General features: G+C 35.5%; 1 protein-coding gene across 12 annotated transcripts in view; it reads right to left on the reverse strand.

Moving 5' to 3' along the window:
- Positions 1-21377, reverse strand: part of SMARCA1 (SWI/SNF related, matrix associated, actin dependent regulator of chromatin, subfamily a, member 1) — a 786408-nt gene that overhangs the window by 741643 nt on the left and 23388 nt on the right. For 10 of the 12 annotated variants that reach the window (XR_010406252.1, XR_010406253.1, XR_010406251.1 and 7 more), the window contains exons 10-19: positions 20771-20880; positions 18115-18341; positions 17054-17175; positions 14377-14412; positions 13312-13464; positions 10575-10707; positions 9402-9550; positions 8525-8644; positions 2264-2374; positions 1889-2002 (exon numbers count right to left, since the gene is read on the reverse strand). Coding sequence is in view for 7 of the 12 variants with exons in the window: in XM_054509138.2 (XP_054365113.1) it covers positions 1889-2002; positions 2264-2374; positions 8525-8644; positions 9402-9550; positions 10575-10707; positions 13312-13464; positions 14377-14412; positions 17054-17175; positions 18115-18341; positions 20771-20880 (1275 nt within the window). In the remaining 5 variants the exon portion in view is untranslated. The remainder of the gene's footprint in view (positions 1-1888; positions 2003-2263; positions 2375-8524; positions 8645-9401; positions 9551-10574; positions 10708-13311; positions 13465-14376; positions 14413-17053; positions 17176-18114; positions 18342-20770; positions 20881-21377) is intronic. The other 2 variants (XM_045882241.3, XM_064574548.1) reach the window with 1 other exon arrangement.

Genomic DNA, 21377 nt, shown 5'->3' on the forward strand with positions numbered 1-21377 from the left:
GCGCTGTATTATCAGAGGGAACAGAATCTCAGGATCTCCAAAGAAGGAGCATAAACAGTTATATTGGCAGAGAGGATTTTTTTTATTGCTGCTATTTGACTACCACTTGGCTCGCCTCCCAAACAACATGTCACACCACCATAAACACAGTCCTTATTTAGGGCTGCAAAAAGCAGCAGGGTTATGTCACATGCAGAAATAGCGCAGAATGTCTGAGTGGAAAGAGCATAGCATTTGAACACTGAGAACCTGGGATGGAGACCAGCACCTCTGGCAACTCTGTTAGCTATGTGACCTTGAATGAGTCTTTTAACCTCTCTGAACTTCACTCTCCTCACCCCTTTATGGAGGTGATAATAACACCTATCTCACATGGCTGTTAGAAATCAAGTGAAGTATGTGATAAAGCATTTCATAAATTATAAAATGCTTCACACAGCTATTTGGTTGATTACTAACTGGGCTTAACATTTCAACTAATTTTCAAGTCTCACTAAAAACACTCCACAAAAGTAACAAAATAATCATCTAAACCTAAAATTTTTGTAACTTTTAGGTGGAATAATATATATATTTGTTTACCTCATGAAATATTACTACTTTATTAATTTTGCTATCTTCATTTTTATTTTGGATCTACAATTTCCTGTTTCTTCTGGTATATCACCATTTTCACCTTCTTTGAAACTGATTTTATTCCTGGTCTGAATGTTCAACCATGGTATTTTTACTCTTTGACAACTTCCTAAGACAGATTTTATCCAGTCATGTCGGTTAAATACATTCAAATGTAATCATATTTCCCTAACCAGATTATAACTACTTATATTCACTGTCACTTTCTCGTTCTTGTGTACATATATTGAACTTTGATACATAAATAGCAAGCAAACCCTTTTTTGCTCCATTTCAAATGGTAATGCTCTCACTCTGGACAAATAGTACAAACACTCTAGAGATCCACTTTAGTTCCAAAATACAAATGAACTAAGTACCTTATATACATGAAGCTTTTCTAGGCACATTACAGCTACTAATCAAAATAATTGCACATAGTTCCACTTGTGACAAAGGTTCACAAAATAAATTTTAAAACACAGCTTCCACTTCATAAAACAGAAAACTTCATAAAATTACAATAGTATTAATATTTTTATAATTTTGCTTATCCTACTTATACTAATTTCACAGCTTTGGTCATCCCTTTCCATTCACTGGAAAGTCAGTTTCAGCATATAGAAATAACTAGGTAGGCTTAATCTCTCAGTGTGATAGCTTTAGGGTGACAAACATTTCCCTCACTAAAAATGGGTTCCTATCTACCTATATAAATAAGAATCTTTATTTCCAAAAGATCATTTTAAAATGTTAGAATTCGTTATCACATTTATCATTAACACCTAAGTGGCAACAATCAAATAACTACCAATAGGGCTTTCATCAACCAAAGAACAATAAATACAAAAGTACTATTCCTTGGTCATATTAAGAAAAATGATTAAAAACTTCTGTCATCTATCATATATTCACTTCTAATTTAAGATATGCCTATTGTTCTTTCTACATATTCTTTCACCACTCAAACATTTAGCATTATTAAGATAATATACATTATCACTATTTTTGAAATATTGGGTAATTCGCCATTAATCCCATTTCATGATGATCCTACTGGTGATTTGATAGTTTGATGCTTGACTTCTAGTTAAACCTCCTCTTTGGTTTTAGAAACACCACTATTTTGATTTACTTTTATGTTCTCTCACATTAAAATGGAATGCTTTCCAGTCTGGTTTAATAGATTATATTAGCTTAAAAGATTATATACTAATCTAAAAACTTTAAAAAATAAAAAATAAGTTAAATAAATAAAAACTTGAAAAATTACCTTATAGCCTATTGTCTTCCTATAATAAAGAATTTCCTTTTCCAGGAGCTCAAATAAACGTGGTGGGAAAAACTGAAAATCCTGAACATTTGGCTGCTTTGGAGGTCTTGGAGCCTATGGGAGAAAAGTGCATTACATACATACTTGTTTTCAGTACATGAAGTGAACATACTTCTTTTACTATTTCTTTTATATATAGAAACATAAATACAACGGAATCCCTTTATATGGTGGGGCCATATCAAGTACTTTTCTACATCATTATTATATCTTAAGGGCTATAATGTTGCACTGATACAAGTCAATCTAAGTCACAGACCATGTTACAAGAGAATTCTGCTATAGGACATAAAAACTGGCCTCATAATGTTTTACCTTTGGAACCTTTGGCTCGCTGACACGTAAAGCCTCTCTAAAGTAGGCATCCACTGCATAGTTTGCTTTGCGTTCTCGTTTAGGAGGTTCAATCCATTCCACCATCCCAAGCTATACACAAGAACAAGGAATTTAATTATTCCAAAATGTTTTTAAAAATCAAACACATCAAGGTTGCAGAAGCATGAGAAAACTAAAGCCATTTGGAAGAAGCAAAACTTGCACTTTAGAAGTCACAATTATATGTCCCAAGTTCCAAACCTGTATATGTCAAGTTTAGGTGCAAGGATGTTTTTGTTTTCTTTTTTTTTAATAAGCAAGTTTAGTTGTTATTTAAAAACTTAGTTCTTCCTTAGTAAGTGAGAAGAATCTGCACAATCTGGTTAGTATTTTATGTTGAAATAAATAGTATCTAATATAGAAGACTAACATTGATTCTGGTAACGGTGTCAAGTGTACGAATTAGAAAGTAGCTGAAAAGGGTAAATGATGACTATCAACATGATAGGCATATATCCCTTCAAATCAAGAGAAATTTTAAAATGAAGTAAGGCCTTGGTAAGGTAGCGGTGGGAAAAGTCAGTGAAATCAGAAAAGACCTGAATTTGAAACCAGGTTCTGCCACCATACCAGTTGTGTAACTTGGGCAAAATTAATTCCTCCCTCAGTGAAGTGGGAAGAATAATACCTACCTTGAGGATTAAATGTGACCACATAAGTTAAGGCATTAGATAAACTGCCAGGAGTTGAACCTAAATTATTATTAAACACCCAAAATTGGGTGAACAATGATTAGGATTAGGTAGCATTACAAAACTCTACCCCAGGGGGCGCCTGGGTGGCTCAGCCGTTAAGCGTCTGCCTTCGGCTCAGGTCACGATCCCAGGGTCCTGGGATTGAGCCCCCGCATCGGACTCCCTGCTCAGCGGGGAGCCTGCTTCTCCCTCTCCCGCTCCCCCTGCTTGTGTTCCCTCTCTAGCTGTCTCTCTCTGTGTCAAATAAATAAATAAAATCTTCAAAAAAAAAAAAAAAAAACAACTCTGGCCCAATATCAGCTAGAAAATACAATTTAAAAGGCAATAGGCCAAACTGACAATACAAAATTCTGGAGTCTATAGGGATGGTTTTCCAGTTCAGATATTTTTCTTGATTTCACAGCACCTATCCTAGTGCCTGAACACAAAAGAGGCCATTAATCTACAATTAATGATCCCACTATATTTGATCTTATCTAAGGATGGAGTTCCAACCTTAGCATCATAGTTTAAGAGTGGATGATAAACTAAGATGAGTAGGATGGTTAGGGATCTACAAACTCTCACAGTGTCCAAAGAAGTAAAGACTAAAGACAGACATAATGGTAGTATTCACATATGTAAAAGTCTATCAACTACAAAAGAACACAGGTCTCAGTTGATCCATAAGGTTAAAACCAATGTGGAGGGGCGCCTGGGTGGCTCAGTAGGTTAAGCGACTGCCTTCGGCTCAGGTCATGATCCTGGAGTCCCGGGATCAAGTCCCGCATCGGGCTCCCTGCTCGGCGGGGAGTCTGCTTCTCCCTCTGACCCTCCTCCCTCTCATGCTCTCTGTCTCTCATTCTCTCTCTCTCAAATAAATAAATAAAATCTTTAAAACCAATGTGGAGGGGCGCCTGGGTGGCTCAGTCGTTAAGCGTCTGCCTTCAGCCCAGGTCATGATCCCAGGGTCCTGGGATCAAGCCCCGCTCCGCGGGAAGCCTGCTTCTCCCTCTCCCACTCCCCCTGCTTGTATTCCCTCTCTCACTGTGTCTCTGTCAAATAAATAAAATCTTAAAAAAAAAAAAACCAATGTGGAAAGTAGATTCCTACTCAATGTAATTTAATAAATATGTCTTAAGTACCTACTGTATCAGTGTCAGGGATACAAAGATGAATAATCTCTTCCATCAAGGAGCTTGTAAGTCAAATAACAAGTTTTCTGAGAACCAAAAAATATAAAACTGTGAAATGAACTCTCCCAAAAGGAGTATGATTCCCAATATGACCACATTCAAATAGAGGCTGGATAACTGCCCTACATCCTACAGATGGGATTTCTTAATTAAAAAAGGTTAGACTAAATGACCTTTAAGTTTCTTTTAACTCTAAGAGTTTATGAGATATAGACAGTATAATGTGAGTTTGCATAAAATAAAAAAATATTCAAAGCACTGAAAGTAGTTTTGTTTTCCCCCCCTCAAATGGATTAATGTGAGAGGATAGTAATAGAAAAAATATTTTATAAATAACCAATATGTTATTTGTCCCAATTGGAATGAAAATAAATCAATAATAACTTAACTTAGTCAAAAGTAATGTATTGGCCATTTAACCCATACTTATACGCAGGTCTAGGTATCCAAATTTGGAATAAGCATTAAGGGCCTATTCCTAAACTTTCAAATACACTAAATCATGCTGAATTAGTTTGTTTTAGATAAGAGCACATTAATACAAACTAATTCAGGTTAATTTCTTCAGGATCAATGTCAGTCATTATGACTTAATTTCCCAGGTATGGTTGTAAATAATGCTGATTCAACAAATCATATATGAAAATCTACCTCATTGTGTAATTCCCATGATTTACGTATAAACAATATTTTTGTAGGTTTTCAATTCTCTTCAAAGGATAATTTGAACCTATTTTAAGAACCTATCTAAAAAATATGAAAAGCCAGAAATAAGAGATAATGCCAAGTCAGAATATTTTTAAAATCTGATTTTCTCATTCAATTATAAAAATATAAGTAATCATAATTATTACTAAAATTCCTCTATATTTGTACATTATTTTACTAGAATTGTAAGCACAGGAAACCTGCTATATTAAACATAGACAAGTATTTTTTTTTTTAAAGATTTTATTTATTTATTTGACAGAGAGAGAGATAGCGAGAGCAGGAACACAAGCAGGGGGAGTGGGAGAGGGAGAAGCAGGCTTCCCGCCGAGCAGGGAGCCCGTGGGGCTCGATCCCAGGACCCTGGGATCATGACCTGAGCCGAAGGCAGACGCTTAACGACTGAGCCACCCAGGCACCCGACAAGTATTTTACTAAGTTTAATTTTACTCTAAGGATGTAGATTAGAAGTTCCACTGATATTTAGACTCTTCACTGTTTAATATTTTTCCACTTTATAAAATACTCTTAATACCAATAAGCCCATAGAAATAATTGTAAAATTTTAAAAATTTGTATCGCACAATGAGATCTCAAAAACAATTTCTACCTTATGCATGCAAGTCATCATGTTTATCTCATCAGAATAAAACATAAGCAGTCTAAATTAAGGTTACAGATAGAACAACCAAATAGATGTAAGTCAAGACACTAAAAACTACGAAAAATAATGATAGCAACAAAGCATTATCAGCATACTAGTTGCGATGCAAACTAAAATGGCTCACCTCTCATTCTTCAGTAAAATCAATATCCAAAAATAAGCTTTCTTATTTTAACAAAATTCATTTCTGTGAGTTAAAAATATAACAGCTTTATAGAACAATTTTGGCAAACAAAACAACGATAAAATTGTATTATAACCCAAAAAATAAAATAAATATTCATGAGCCCATGCTGATATAAATGAGTATAAAATAAATGAGAAGAGACAGGTCTTCCTTACGGAAAAATCCCAGTTAATAAATGTAGATGGAATGAAAGAAATACAAAATTACTATCAGGCAAAAACCACAAAAATAACTGTTGCAGGCAAATGCCACCAAAACATGCTAAAATCAGTGGGTATATGTTTGAGGAATATATTCCCCAAGATATTTATCAAATACAAAGGGAAAAATGGTAACTCTACAGTGAAGAAACCCAGCAGACACCACCTCAACTAAGTGATCAAGGTTACTATTTCCTGTAATACAACACAACAACATCTTATATTCCCTGATAAGATGTACTGAAGACTTAACATCCCTGCCATGGAATTCTTGCCAAAAAATACATAATCTCAGTCCAATCATGAGACAATGTCAGACAAACCCAAAATGAGAGACAAACTACAAAATAACTGACCAATACTCTTCAAAAGTGTAAAGACCATGAAAGACAAAGGAAGACTGAGAACTAACGCAGATTAAAAGAGCCTAAGAAGACACAGCAAAAAAAAAAAAAAAAAAAAAAAAAAGCATTGTGGGTCAAGAGAATGAGAAAAGTCACAAAATGACAGAAAATATTTGCAAAACACATCTTATAAAGGACTGTTATCCAAAATATACAAAGAACTCTTAAAATTCAACAATAAGAAAATAACCTGATTTTAAAAATGGGCAAAAGACCTGAACAGACGCCTGGCCAAAGATATACAGATGGAAATAAGCAAATGAAAAGATGCTCAACATCTTATGTCAGTGAAATGCAAATGAGAACGAGATACACTACACACCTATTAGAATGGCCAAAATCCAGAACACTGACACCACCAAATGCTAGTGAGAATGTGGAGCAACAGAATTCTCATTCATTGCTCATGAGAATGCAAAATGGTATGGCCACTTTGAAAGAACGGTTGGCAGCTTCTTACAAAACTAAACATAAGCTTATCACACGCTCCAGCAATCACGATCCTTGGCATCTACCCAAAGGAGTTGAAAATCTATGTCCACCCAAAAACCTGCACATGGATTTTTATAACAGCTTTATTCATAATGGCCAAAACTTGGAGACAACCAAGATGTCCTTCAGTAGATGAATGAATAAATAAATAGTGATACATCCAGACAACAGAGTATTACTCAGCACTAAAAAGAAATGAGCTATGAAACCATGAAAAAACATGAAGGTACCTTAAATGCATATGACTAAGTGAAAGAAGTCAATCTGAAAAGGCTACATACTATATGATTCCAACTATATGACAGTCTGGAAAAAGCAAAACTATGGAGATAGTACAAAGATTAGTTGTTGCCAGTGGCTATAGAAAGAGAAATGAATAGGCAGAGCACAGAGAACTTTTTAGAGCAGTAACACTATTCTGGATGATACTGTAATGGTGGATACATATCATTACACATTTATCCAAACCCACAGAATGTACAATACCAAAAGTGAACCTTAACATAAAAGATGGGCTTTGGATGATAATGATGTGTCAATGTAGGTTCAATTGTAACAAATGTACCACTCTGATGTGGGATATTAATAGTGTAGTAGCTATGTTTATTTGGAGTAGGTAGATATGGGAACTCTGTATTTTCCACTTTATTTTGTTGTGAATCTAAAACTGCTCTTAAAAATAAAGCTGTTTTTTTATTTTTTTAAAGATTTTATTTATTTATTTGACAGAGAGAGAGAGAGAGGGGGAACACAAGCAGGGGGAGTGGGAGAGGGAGAAGCAGGCTTCCCGCGGAGCAGGGAGCCCGATGCGGGGCTCGATCCCAGGACCCTGGGATCATGACCTGAGCCGAAGGCAGACGCTTAACGACTGAGCCACCCAGGTGCCCCATAATAAAGCTGTTTTTTTTAAACTGCAGTGTGAGATCCTGGATTGTATCCCCTGGAACAGGGAAAGAACTTAGGGAGAAAACGTGTTAATTTGATAAATGTACTATGATTATGTAACTTGTTAACATTAGGGGAAGCTGGGTGAAAGATATATGTGAACTCTGTACTTTTTTATAATAAAGTCTAAAGTCATTTCAAATTAAAAATTTTTAATTACAGCCATAATTTCAACCAAAATAAATAAAACTCCCATTTCCTCAAAGGACCTTTGCTGTCCATGCAGTGTATTACTATACCCTCCATTTGATAGTGGAGAAAAATGAGTACCCAAAGTCACTTAATTAGTAATACAGTTGGGATTTCAGCTTCAAAATCCAGGAACTCCACCACAATCCTACACTGCTTGTCAAAAACAGTAATAACAGCAACAACAGCAGCAAAAATGATGAGGAGGATGATGGTAATCATCATCATCATCTTCATCCAGCAAAATTTATTAAAGATAGCAATTGCATGAGATCTGACCTACATCAAATTTCACTCCATAGCAGAGCACTGTAATAGGTAAGTGCCAGTGGGGTTTTTTTAATTTTATTATTGTTTTAATTTTATCTGTTTTTTTAAATAACCCCTACACACAACATGGGGCTTGAACTCACAACCCCAAGATCAAGAGTCACACATGTTCTACCGAATGAGACAGCCAGATGGCCCGTCAGTGTTTTTTAATAATGGTTATGGGGAGAAATGCTAATTTGAGAGTCTAATGGCTGAGGGTAAAAAGTTACCTTCTGTTTTTCTCTATAATCTTCTCCTTCAAACTTGTACAAACTTTGTTCAGTGTCCATTCTAAAATTTCTCAGAGAAGACTCTCCCATTTTCTGCAAGCGTTCATTCATCTCTGCAGTCTACAGTTCAATGCATTGAAATTAGAAAATTATCACTGAATTACTTACAAAAATCTGTGGGCTCTCTATCTTTTTAAAAGTCAGGTTTGACATGAAATATCCAATCTGTTAATTTACAAGGTAAGAATGCAAGGCTAACATTAAATGAATATAAATTTAACTTGTTCCAAGTATTTTAAATATTTAAGTGGTTATTCAAGTATTCTCAATTAGGCTTTCTTTGAAATCTTTTATCCCTGAAGATGTAGCCATATTATAATTTCTGTCTACTTTTACTCATGTTTGAAATTATCTAAAATAATTTGTAAAAAAAAAAAGTAAATTCAACACAAAATGGCAATATTCTGAAATAGTTTATTATACTTTAGCAAATAATGCTTTAATATTTCATGAAATGTTCACAAAAGATTTTCAGTTAATGCAATGTAATCCAGTGTAAGAAAAAGGCTGCAAAAATGTAGTCCTGATATATGTGATTGAACATGAAATTTATTTGGCTTTTAAGTAAATACCAACATTATTTTCAATAAACATAAGATATAAGGTCACTCAATTTTAAACTCTAGTTCTTAGTCTTTCTTACCAAAAATTAAACTAAAAAACCCTAAACTACCTCTGGATATAAATCTACAAATCCTTAGAGAGAACATGAGTCATTTGAAACATGCATTTGAAACAACACAAATCCAATTAAGCATGCTGAAGTACGTTGATTTTAAAGCAATTCATCATGAAAACAAATGTCATTTTAACTAACCTTCTTTTCCCCTCTTTCCAGAAGAGTTGTAATGTCTTCATCTGTCAGCTCACTTTCTTTAGAAGCAAAAACATGGGTGGCTCCATGACGTATCATTTGCAACATTTCCTCTTTTGCCAGCTTGTTAGACTGTTGGTCAATGAGTCTTCCTAATAATAAAAATAAAAGTTGTATATATTCAATTATATTCCATAGAAAGCACAGCATAATAGTTCTAATCAGACACTACCACATTTAACTGTAAGTAAAGCTTTAAAAGCACAGAAAATTAGTGACCTTTCAAGTTATATTAATGAACACACCTACAAGTTTTTCTCCTACCATACCTTCTATTTCAATATGTTTCCTTCTGTAAAATTCAGTTAAAACTCAGAAGAACAGAAACATTTTTTCATTTTCAAAGCTCATTTGTCAGATCAAATTTCTTTCTATCAACAGGCACTCTCTAATACGTGTATAAAAATTTTTTAGGGGCGCCTGGGTGGCTCAGTCAGTTAAGTGTCTGCCTTCAGCTCAGGTCATCATCCCAGAGTCCTGGGATAGAGCCCCATGTCCATCAGGCTCCCGCCTGCTTCTCCCTCTCCCTCTGCCCTTCCCCCCTCCCCCGCTAGTGCGTGTGCACTCCCTCTCTCTCATAAATAAATAAAGTCTTAAATCTTTAAAAAAAAATTTAACTAGACATTTTAACTGCTAAATAATATCAGGTACTTGAGAAGACATGCCACTGGCATTCAACTATAAACTAGTGATGCTTAACTATCTATTCCATATATTGAATGCAAGGCTTTAAATTAAATGGATTTAAATTAGCAATTTTTTTTTTAAAAAACTGACTTTTTTCCTGTAAGTTTGCAAATTTTAGTCAACTCTAAAAGTAATCTCCTTGGGGTACCTGGGTGGCTCAGTCAGTTAAGCATCCAACTCCTGATTTCAGATCGGATCATGATCTCAGGGTCCTGGAATCGAGACCCGCATCGGACTCCCCAATCAGCAGGGAATCTGCTTGTCTCCCTCTCCCTCTGCCCCTCCCCCCACATGCTTGCTCGTGCTCTCTCTCTCTCTCTAAAATAAATAAATGAATCTTAAAAAAATAAAAATGTCCTTTAAAGAAAATTGCATGTGTTTTTGGGGGAAAAAAAAAAAACACCTAATTAAGTTTACATGTATAAATACCTTGTTGTATAACAATTGAGTCAAGTCTCAGTTTTATCTCTGCTCTTTCTACAATCCTTTCTTCAACAGTATTATCAGTGATGAGACGGAACACACGTACTGGCTTCTTCTGACCAATACGATGTGCTCGATCCTAGAAGAAAGAATCCTAATATAAGATATTGGGTATTCTGGGTAAAATATATAGACAGCCACCATATGCTATAAAATTCTAAATACAAAATTAGTTTCTGAGCTCTCTAGACCTGCCACATTTTAAAGGAGGATAATGAATATTAAGAATATATATGGGGCGCCTGGGTGGCTCAGTCAGTTAAACGTCTGACTTTGGCTCCGGTCATGATCTCAGGGTCCTGGGATCAAGCCCCATGTTGGGCTTCCTGCTCCGCCCCCCGGCCCCCTCTTGTGCACATTCTCTTTCTCTCAAATGAATCTTTTTTAAATAAAGGAATATCTAGATGTCCCTGTGACCAAAAAAATCTGCCAATATTATACTATACCAGTAATAGAAAACTTCCAGAAAGGCAACAACCAAAGCCCCTTTAAGATGAGGACTAGAGGGAGTTTTCTAAGCAACTTTAAGCCACTAAATGCAAACATCTTCCACAATAGCAAGTAGTTTCATGAGGGGCAAAGTAGTTAGCAAGGGTTGCTATGGTGGCAAAAGTCTGCATAATCAAGCAGTTCTTTCTGCTTATGGAGGCAATTCAGGGATGTGTAATAAAAGGTAATAAAAATTAATGGCATATTAATATCCTTACTATATAGTGGTCTAGAATTAGTCCTATGGTTTACAGTTGGTAAAGGTGACAGATGGCAAGTTCTGATAATACAAAAACAGCTAAGGGGAGTGTTTTTAAAACACAGAAGCTGCTAGAGCAAATAGGTGAAGGGAAGAGGGCAGTTGAGAAAAACAAATCAAAGAAACAAGATTCAAAACAGCCCTTGAACTAAATATAAAAACACTAGAGCTCAGTAACAATTTCAACAAAGCACAATGAATGAGAATGCAACACCTCTATACAAATTTAAAATTTCAAACTCAAATCAGTAAATCATGAAAGATCAGCTAAGCTCTAACAATTTTAATGAAATGAAGTGTTATCAACAGGTTTTCCAGTTTAGTAACCCTGTAACTTACTGGGGCTTATTCCTACTGAGTAATATCAAACGGCTAACTCAGTACCATGCTAAAGTAATGATAAAAAAAGCATTTCGATTTAAAAATGTCCTGGGGCACCTGGGTGGTTCAGTCAGCTAAGTGTCCAACCCTTGATGTCTGCTCAGGTCATGGTCTCATGGGTCATGAGACTGAGCCCTGCGTCAGGCTGCTTGACGATTCTCTCCCTCTGCCCCTCCCCGGACTCGTTCATGTGCACACGTGGGCTTGCTCTCTCTCTAAAAATACAAATAAATCTTCAAAAAAATTAAAAAATTAAAATGTCAGGGCGCCTGGGTGGCTCAGTCGTTAAGCGTCTGCCTTTGGCTCAGGTCATGATCCCAGGGTCCTGGGATGGAGGCCCGCATCGGGCTCCCTGCTCAGCAGGAAGCCTGCTTCTCCCTCTCCCACTCCCCCTCTGCTTGGGTTCCCTTTCTCACTATATCTCTCTGTCAAATAAATAAATAAAATCTTAAAAAAAAATTAAAATGTCCTGAGAGTCAATATGTTTTAATTCTGTTATTAAAAAAAGGAAGGTGGAGGGGCGCCTGGGTGGCTCAGTCGGTTAAGCGTCTGCCTTCGGCTCAGGTCATGATCCCAGGGTCCTGGGATCAAGCCCCGCATCGGGCTCCCTGCTCAGCGGGAAGCCTGCTTCTCCCTCTCCCACTCCCTCTGCTTGTGTTCCCTCTCTCAATGTCTCCCTCTCTGTCGAATAAATAAATAAATAAATCAAAAAAATTAAAAAATAAAAAAAAAAGGAAGGTGGGGCGTTCACTCCCGGGTTTCAGCACCAAAAAATATAAATATAAATATATAAAATTTTTAAAAAGGACTTCTAAGCTATGCCTCATTGACATATAGCTTTAATTGCTTCCAAAGATAGTAAATTATCCCATAATTTATTGGGATTTTGAGTGCATAGCTATTTTGCATCTTTGTACTTCTGAAATAACTTTTCTTTATCTCAAAATGTGAGTCACACTGACAGAAGTTGTAGCTCTAATTCACTAAATGACAGCATGATGACAAATAAAAGAAATAGCTCCTTGAAATTTTTTTTGAAAAAAGGGTAGGATATTTTCCAATGGTGCCCTTAGGTATCAAATGTTTTCCTGGAATATATTCCTTTGTTACCTTTTTACCTCCTCATCCCAAATGTTTTATTACAAAAGTTGAAATCATACCTCTCCCAATTTTAGTGCTAAGGATTTTAACGTATTTAGTTATCCAGAAGAATTAATAACAACACATTAACTTTTTAACCCTTTTCATTAAGACATATGTACATGTCCTTTTCAATATTCAGGAGTGAGGAAAAAACAGTTCTGTTTCATGATAAATGCCAAAATAGACACATAAATGCTGTAGTTGGATTTGGGGTGTGTGTGTTTCTGTTTCCTTTTTTTTTTTTTTTTTGTAATTAGCACAGTATCTTTGTTTTCCAAGATAATCTATTTTAACATCTAGAAAACCTCCCAAAAATTGTGGTTGCCCTTTTATAAGTTACACCTGTGCTACATAAATAACAATAGTATTCCTAGTTAAAATAAATTTCTGACATCATTAAAGATTACTAACCATAGCTTGTAGATCAACCTGCGGATTCCAGTCTGAATCATATAGTATAACCACATCAGCACTTGCCAAGTTAATTCCAAGACCTCCAGCTCTGGTACTCAGCATAAAGATGAATTTGCTACTATTAGGAACATTAAAGGCCTCTATTGCTTCCTTTTTTTAATTGACACAGGAGATGGAAGAAAAACAAAAATAAAATTATATTAACAGAGTCATTAAGAAATATTTTTAACATGCATATTCAAAAGCCCACTTTATGATATTCTTCCATCTCAGAAACACTTAAGCATATATCTATATACTGTACTATGTGAATTGCTGTAGAAAGTATATTACATAAAGTTCCTAATATTTAGAAGCTTACATCAATAGAGACACAGAACAATCGTATAAACAACTAGGCAAGCAATAAATCATTTAAATTATTTAAAGCAACAACAGTGAAAATGTTTTGAGTGAGAGCTGAAAAATAATCTAGGAGGTAAAATGTCAGCTATCTCAACTTCATTCCCATTATTTTACATAGGATTAACAAAGACAGTATAGTTTGGAAGACCAACGAGAAAGAAAAAGGTTCAGAAATGTGAATGAGAGAATTGGATAAAGGGGAGATTAAGTAGATTTATTTCCATATGGTGACAAGGGGCAAACAGGGAAGTAATGAAGAAATTCAGTAAGGTAATCCAGGGATATTTAGTGAAGAGTCTTAAAATTAATGGGATGTTAATATCCCTACTATATAAAGATCTCATACAAATTAATTAGAAACACTAAGACCCCAGTAGAAAAATAAGCAAAAGAAAGGAAAAAAAGAACAGACAATTCATAGAAGAACAAATATGAATGGCTAATAAATACAAAAATAATGTTCAATCTTACTAGTAATCAAATAAATGCAAATTAAAATGTAATACCATTTTTTGAAGATTAAAAAAATAATACTCAATGTTGACGAGGGGGCGGTGAGACGGGCACTCTCATACATTGCTGCAGGGAATGGAAATTGGTACAACCTTTCTGGAAAGCAATTTGGCAATATGCATCAAGTCTTAAAAATGTTCATACCCTTTGACCCAGTAATTCCACTTCTAGGAATTTATCCTAAGGAAATAATCAGAAATGTGCACAAAGATTTATGTATAAGGACTTTCACTTTAGCATTATTTATAATAGTGAAAACTTGGAAACAACCTAAATGATCAACAACTGGGAGATAAATTATTTATAGTACATCCACTGGATGTAATATTATACTTAAATTATTTTTACAATGAAGCTTATTACTGATATAGGAAAGTACAACATAATGCTGAATAAAAATATTACCAAACTTCATATATAATATATAGTATAGTATCAGTTATTTATATAAATTATATATACAAAAATTGGCCAGAAATACTTTTATTTTGCAAATTTCCTTCAGCAGTCATATATTACTTTGATAATCAGAAAATACAGGAAGTCATATTTTTAATGAATAGAATGGCATGGTCAAAAGTTGCAGCAGAGAAGGTGACACTCGCTGCCACAGTCCATATAGCATATAGAGGGGGCAGTATAGAAAGCAGCATGGTGTAGTGAGAGGCAATTTGGTGTAGAGGAAAGAGCAAAAACCTGGTGTGAATCATTACCATTTACTACATATGTGTTTCTAAGCAAGCATTTAACCTCTCTGAGACAGTTTCAAGTAGAGAAAATGATACCAGTAAATTATACTTTACTGGGCTGCTGGGAGAATTCAGCTGGAACTATACATTGCCTAGCTTAGAGTCATTGCTTGACAAATGTTAGATCCTTTCCCTATAAAAGTGAGGAGGCCAATTAAGTAAAGGTTATAGGAACTGAGTCAGAGGGTGACCAGAGACTTCGCTAGCTGAATTTAGCGGTAGCAATGAAGAAAGGGCAAATCTGAGAACTACTGAAAAAGAATTGCTTATTAACAGCTGGCAAATAATTAGAGTAAGGAATCAAATGTGGCTTCCCCTCTTTACTAGGAAAATAGATGAAACGATTAGGTGGACAACAGTATAATGGGAAAGTGGGACATTTCCAAAAAAAAAAAAGAAAGAAAGAAAAGAACAGCTCTGACTTTGCTGTACCTAAATTCAACATATGCAATTCAAACCCTCTGAAGGGAGAAATTATTTGAAATTTTAAGAAACCAGAATAATTTGGGTATAATTAGGAAAAGTCCACATTGTTCATAAACAGGGAGATCAGTCAGAAATGCAAATTGGCTATTTGAGGTCAGAAAGCACCTACTTTTCTGCCTTAGTATCATCTTCACTCCAGGAAAAAGGGTCATTTCGAATAGCACTATATGGCTTGTACTTAATGTGGATTTGAAAGAAACCCATTCTGAGGAATAAATCAGCAAAAGCCCAATAAAGCTTCAAGTTACCATTTCAAAAAAAGTAAACTACTATAGAGCAGGGACCAGTGTAAACTTTGAAACGTGCCCATTATTTGTGAATGTTACCAAAAATGTTTCCCCACAATGGGTAGCAGGTAAACCCTTAATATAAAAAGGGCCTGTGTGCCTGCTATGGACCCTATCCTATGCTACAGCCAAGCTTCAAGAAGGAAGCACACAAGAGACAGAGTGCTCACTGAAGCTATAGAAGGAGAGGGACATGGACTAAGAGTCCTTGTGGCCTGAGATGGGGCCCTAAAGCTGAGAGGTAAAAGGCCTGTGTGCAATTTCATGACATGTAGTATATCCTGCACTACAGAGTTTTAAAAACTGCATTCATATCTATTATACCCAATGATCCTCATAACATTGTCAGAAAAAAAGAAGCCGAGGTATTAATACTACCCTGATAATAGTTAAAGATACTGAGGCTCAGAGAATTAAACAGCTTGCATACGCTACAAAGTGGTGGAGTTGGTGCTGAAATTTAGGTCTTCTGAAACCAAGTTCAATGCATTTTCCACTATACCATGAAATCACAATCTTTGCCCAGAGCTTGAGGACAGACTTAAAAGAGAGACCAAAGACAGAGCCTTGAAGGACCACAGAAAAGTGAAGATAAATTAGCAAAGCCCTCCCCTCAAGAAAGTATTTAAAGGGTTTAAAATACATTAGACCCATGACATTCATGAGGGATAATCTAAAGATCTGTAAGAATTCCCAAATTTGAGAAAGACACTGGCTGCTAGGTAGGTTTCCTCACTAGCTCAGTAACTCATTCCATACACCAGCCTTGTGGTATTCCAAGATCCAAATGCATGATAAGCACCTAGACCTATGTTGTCCAATTTCAGTTTTACAAAAATCTAACACTGAGATTATTTTCTTTACAAATTACTGTTTCATGAGTCTTTAGGATTACTCATAAACCGGAAAAATCTCAACTGTTAAACTCCACAAATGGCGAGGGTCTACTGCAGGAAGCAAATCAAGAAAAGAAAATGGCAGAATCAGAGATTAAAGAGTAGGATGAGAAACAGTAATTAGAAGGTCAGAGCAGTGGTTAGAGGAGGTAAGGGTGTAATGGTGTAGTATCCTTTAGATAAGTGAGGATGTCTCTGAAGACCTTGAAAAGGATGCTTTGTAAAGAGTCAGTATAATGCAAGCCAAATCGAAGCTCTCAGAGAGACAGAGAGGTGTTAAGTGAGAAATTCAACACACCTAGCTATTTAAAAAAGGGCCAAAGTTCAAAACTACCTAATGATGAAAAACATGGCTTAATTGAACTCTGATTTTTAAAGTTTTGTTTTATTTTCTTTTCCTCACCTCTCTTTCTTCATGTGGGGTTTGTCCATCCAGTCGACAATACTCATAACCACGCCACATACAATAATCCTCCAAAATGTCCAGCAAGCGAGTCATCTGGCTAAAAATGAGAACCCTTGAACCTAAAACATTTCCCCCAAAAAAGCAAGTTATTCAACTTGTGTAAAACTAATTTGAAAGTTACAAAAATATAAGTAAACATCACATGTAACATAAATATAGAGTGGAACACTTCATGAAACACACACACACATACACCTTCGAGGACTGCTATACAGAATTATGCATTGCTGAGTTATGCATGTTTAAGGATTTCAAAACCCTCCACACATATTGAGATTATTTAAACTCTGCCTTTTCTCTGTCCTGAGGATGAGTGATTGGTCCACACAACCTTTCACTAGACTACTGCAATAGTCTCCCAACTAGTCTCCTGTTTCTCATCTCTCATCCTCAGTAGAACCCCTGTACTGCTTCAAAGGTTCTCCTCCAAACATACAAGTCTGATCATGTGAGCTGACACAGCAAAATCTTCTATGACACACCTCCCTCCCTGCCTTCCAAATAGTCCAAACTTCTTTAGCATGTTTAAAAGGCCTTTCATAATCTGGCTCCATCCATCTTTTCAGATTCCTCAACTGCCACTCTACCCCAAATACTGTAAGCTCTGCATTCCCTTTTTTTCACACTTCAGTTTCATTGCCCTGTAAAACGTTTCCCCCTCCTTTTTCCCATGATTTACTTCTAGACATTCTCCAGGGCTCACTTCAAATGTCACCTTTGTGAAGATTTCCCCAACTCTGTTTCTCAACATATGGCACTTATCACAACAAATTTCAACTGTTCCTCCTCACTACATTGTTTGTCCAAGGCAAAGACTGTTGTCTTATGCATCTTTGTAATAGCCAGCCCATAGGACAATTCCTGGCAGATAATAAGTACTCAACAATGTTTGCTGAATGAGTGAATGAATAAATGATGGGTAAATATGCAAAATGTTATTCATACACAAGTCAGTAATATAAAGTCATTTCATGTTAAGGTATAGATTTGTAACTCACCCTGTTCTTTGAGTTTGGCCAACAGTTTATCAAGAACTACCATTTTACCACTGTTGCTGACAATGTGCTCATCAGTGGTATAAGGTGGACCAGGTTCAGCACCATCAAACAAGTAAGGATGATTACAACACTTTCGAAGCTGCATCAGAATGTTTAAGAGTCGCATCTTGTCCATCTTGCCAGCAGAATTTAACACATCAATATCTTTCATCAGGATTTTTGTATACCTAAAATTTTTAACTATAATTAATCATTTATTATATGTAATTGATAAATCACTAAATTCTACTCCTGAAACCAATATCACACTATATATTAATCAATTAGAATTTAAATAAAAATTTGAAAAGAAAAAAAAGTAAAAAAATACTCAGTTTTGGTGAATATGTGGTGAAATAGGAAGATCTTTTAAACTGACATGGATATGTTAGTACACTCGTTCTAAAGGGCAATTTGGCAAGATAGGTAATAAGTTTTAAAATGTGAATATTCTACATCTACAATTTCGTCCTTTGTAGATAGCCACATAAGTGGAATAGTGTTCATCACAACACTGTAATAATAAAAAGTTAAAGCAATCTAAAAAAAATGTTCAGGGTGCCTGGGTGGCTCAGTCGTTAAGCGTCTGCCTTCGGTTCAGGTCATGATCCCAGGGTCCTGGGATCCAGGCCCATATTGGGCTCGCTGCTCAGCGGGAAGCCTGCTTCTCCCTTTCCCACTCCCTCTGCTTGTGTTCCCTCTCTCGCTGTGTCTCTGTCAAATACATTTTTTTTTAAAGTTAAAAATAAATAAATAAATAAAAAGTTCAATGTCATCAAGCAACATCCCTTTACTGATCAGCATAGAGTCCTATTTAAAGATAAACAAATTCGATTTGGAGACTAAATCTGATCAGCAAAACCAAGAAACTTTTGAACATTTTAACTTGTATGTTGCCTACAAACCTGTTTCCTCCTGCTTTATCCATTGCTACAAATTGCTATCAACTGATAACTATTCAGATAACCATATCTGATAATTAATTATTCAATAACTACAATATTTGCTGAAAGTTGGCATCCAACTTTTTCTTGTTTGAGCTAAAAACAATCACAATTTCTTTTTTTTTTTTAAGATTTTATTTATCTGACAGAGAGAGAGAGCAAGAGAGGAAACACAAGGAGGGGAAGGGGAGAGGGAGAAGCAGGCTTCCCGAGGAGCAGGGAGCCCAACGCAGGGCTCGATCCCAGGACCCTGGGATCATGACCTGAGCCGAAGGCAGATGCTTAATGATTGAGCCACCCAGGTGCCCCAACAATCAAATTTCTTATACCTAATCTTCATAAGGCATTTTTTTCTGATCCATAAACATTTTTCACTATCTTTTGTTGACCTTTACCCAGGTGAAAATAGACCTATGTATCCACCTGAACAGTAATTAATACTTAATTATAATAATAGCCAAATTTTATTGAGTGAAAGTGTCAGGTATCATGTGAAGGGCTTTATATAAATCATCTTGTTAAATCTTCACAACTTTGAGGTATGTATAGAATCAACCCCACTTTACGAATGGGAATTCAGGCAGCTAAGAGAGGTTAAACAACCTACTCAGGGCCACAAAAAGGGACAAAGTCAGAGTTTGATCTTATGTCTGAATCTAGAGAAATACACTCTTCACCACCACCCTATACTGGTTTCAGTAGTACAGAAGTCATTACAAATAAAATTAGATCACTTGTAAGATATATTAGCAACATTTTGCTTCTCTTTAAGTAGGCTCCATGCCCAACACAGGGCTTGAACTCATGACCCTGAGATCAAGACCTGAGCTGAGATCAAGAGTCAGACACCTAACCAACTGAGTCAACCAGGTGCCCCATAACATTTTGCTTCTTTTAGCAGCATTATTACATAAGCATGTCTAATTTATGATTCCTTGTGACTTCTCTTGTCAATTTCCTGCTTTGCCTGTATTTATCAAACCAATTCAGCTTCTATTTTTATAATATCTATAATTGCTATTCTCATCCATCTTATTATTACTTATTATTATGGTTATTACTATTTTCACTGATGGAAAAAGAATATCAAACAAATGTGCAAGTGACAGTAGTCTCTTTAACCCTGACACTGACTCATCAGCTAAGTATTATTATCCCCATTTTATAGAAGGGAAACTGAGGTTATATGATTTACCCAAGCTAAATAGCTGCTAAGGGACAAAGCATGGGATTCAAATACAGTTCTATAATTAATGAGTTCATGTGATATAATGAGCATTGGGTATTACATAAGACTGATAAATCACTGACCTCTACCTCTGAAACCAATAATATATTATATATTAGTTGAATTTAGATTTTAAAAAATATTTTAAAAAAATACGGCTCTATAAAATCAAGGCCCATGCTCTCTCCCAAAGGCTATCAGCACTACTCTCTAACCAACTGAGCTAACCAGCCAGCTCATGCTCTCTCCCAAAGGCTAAATAAAATATTCACCAATTGTCTATTAAAATATTTGAACTACTTAACTTGCCCTTTAAACATAAAACATAAATTTTGATCTAAAGGCACAACTGAAAAAAAATAAGGGCATAACTGAACCACTACAAAGCTAAATTTTAATAAATCCTTACACGTAAATAAATGCCAATGGAAATAAAATAGCTCACCATTCTCGTTGCATTTTACTCAGTCCCAAGTAAATCTTTATTTCCTTTTTAGGAGGCAGGCTCTTCTCTACATCAGTTTTTATACGACGTAACAAAAATGGTTTTAAAACCTAAAAAGTGATAGTTTTTATAAAAGTTTATAAGATATTTAATATTATAAACCATATATTTCATTGACAACACCCTAATGTGAAATTTACTTCCCAAAGCATAACCTGAAAAACACTACCAATGCCAGTTGCCAATTTTCTCAATAGAAAAGAACCAATGGCCCATTAAAAAATCAGAACAGGGGACCTAAATTAGATATTCATAATTTGATAGCACAAAATACATTAAAAAGACAAGATTACTGACTATTGAGTAAGCATGAATGAATCTTTTTTTAAAAAATAAAAAGCTGCTGTCATACAACATTTGTTTTTTTATTCTGTATAGGAATAATTTTGATGGTAACAGACGTTTTTCCAAAAACGACCTACAGATGACCAACGGACACACTAAGAAAAGATGCTCATCATCACTCATCATCAAGGAAATGCAAATCAAAACTGCAATGAGGTTATCACCTTATATCTGTCAGAATGGCTAGTATCAAAAAAATAAG

The sequence above is a fragment of the Mirounga angustirostris genome, unplaced genomic scaffold (assembly GCF_029215605.1).
Source record: "Mirounga angustirostris isolate CCGP_5_RB_7025 unplaced genomic scaffold, mMirAng1.0.hap1 SCAF_11, whole genome shotgun sequence".
NCBI classification, from domain to species: Eukaryota; Metazoa; Chordata; class Mammalia; order Carnivora; family Phocidae; genus Mirounga; species Mirounga angustirostris.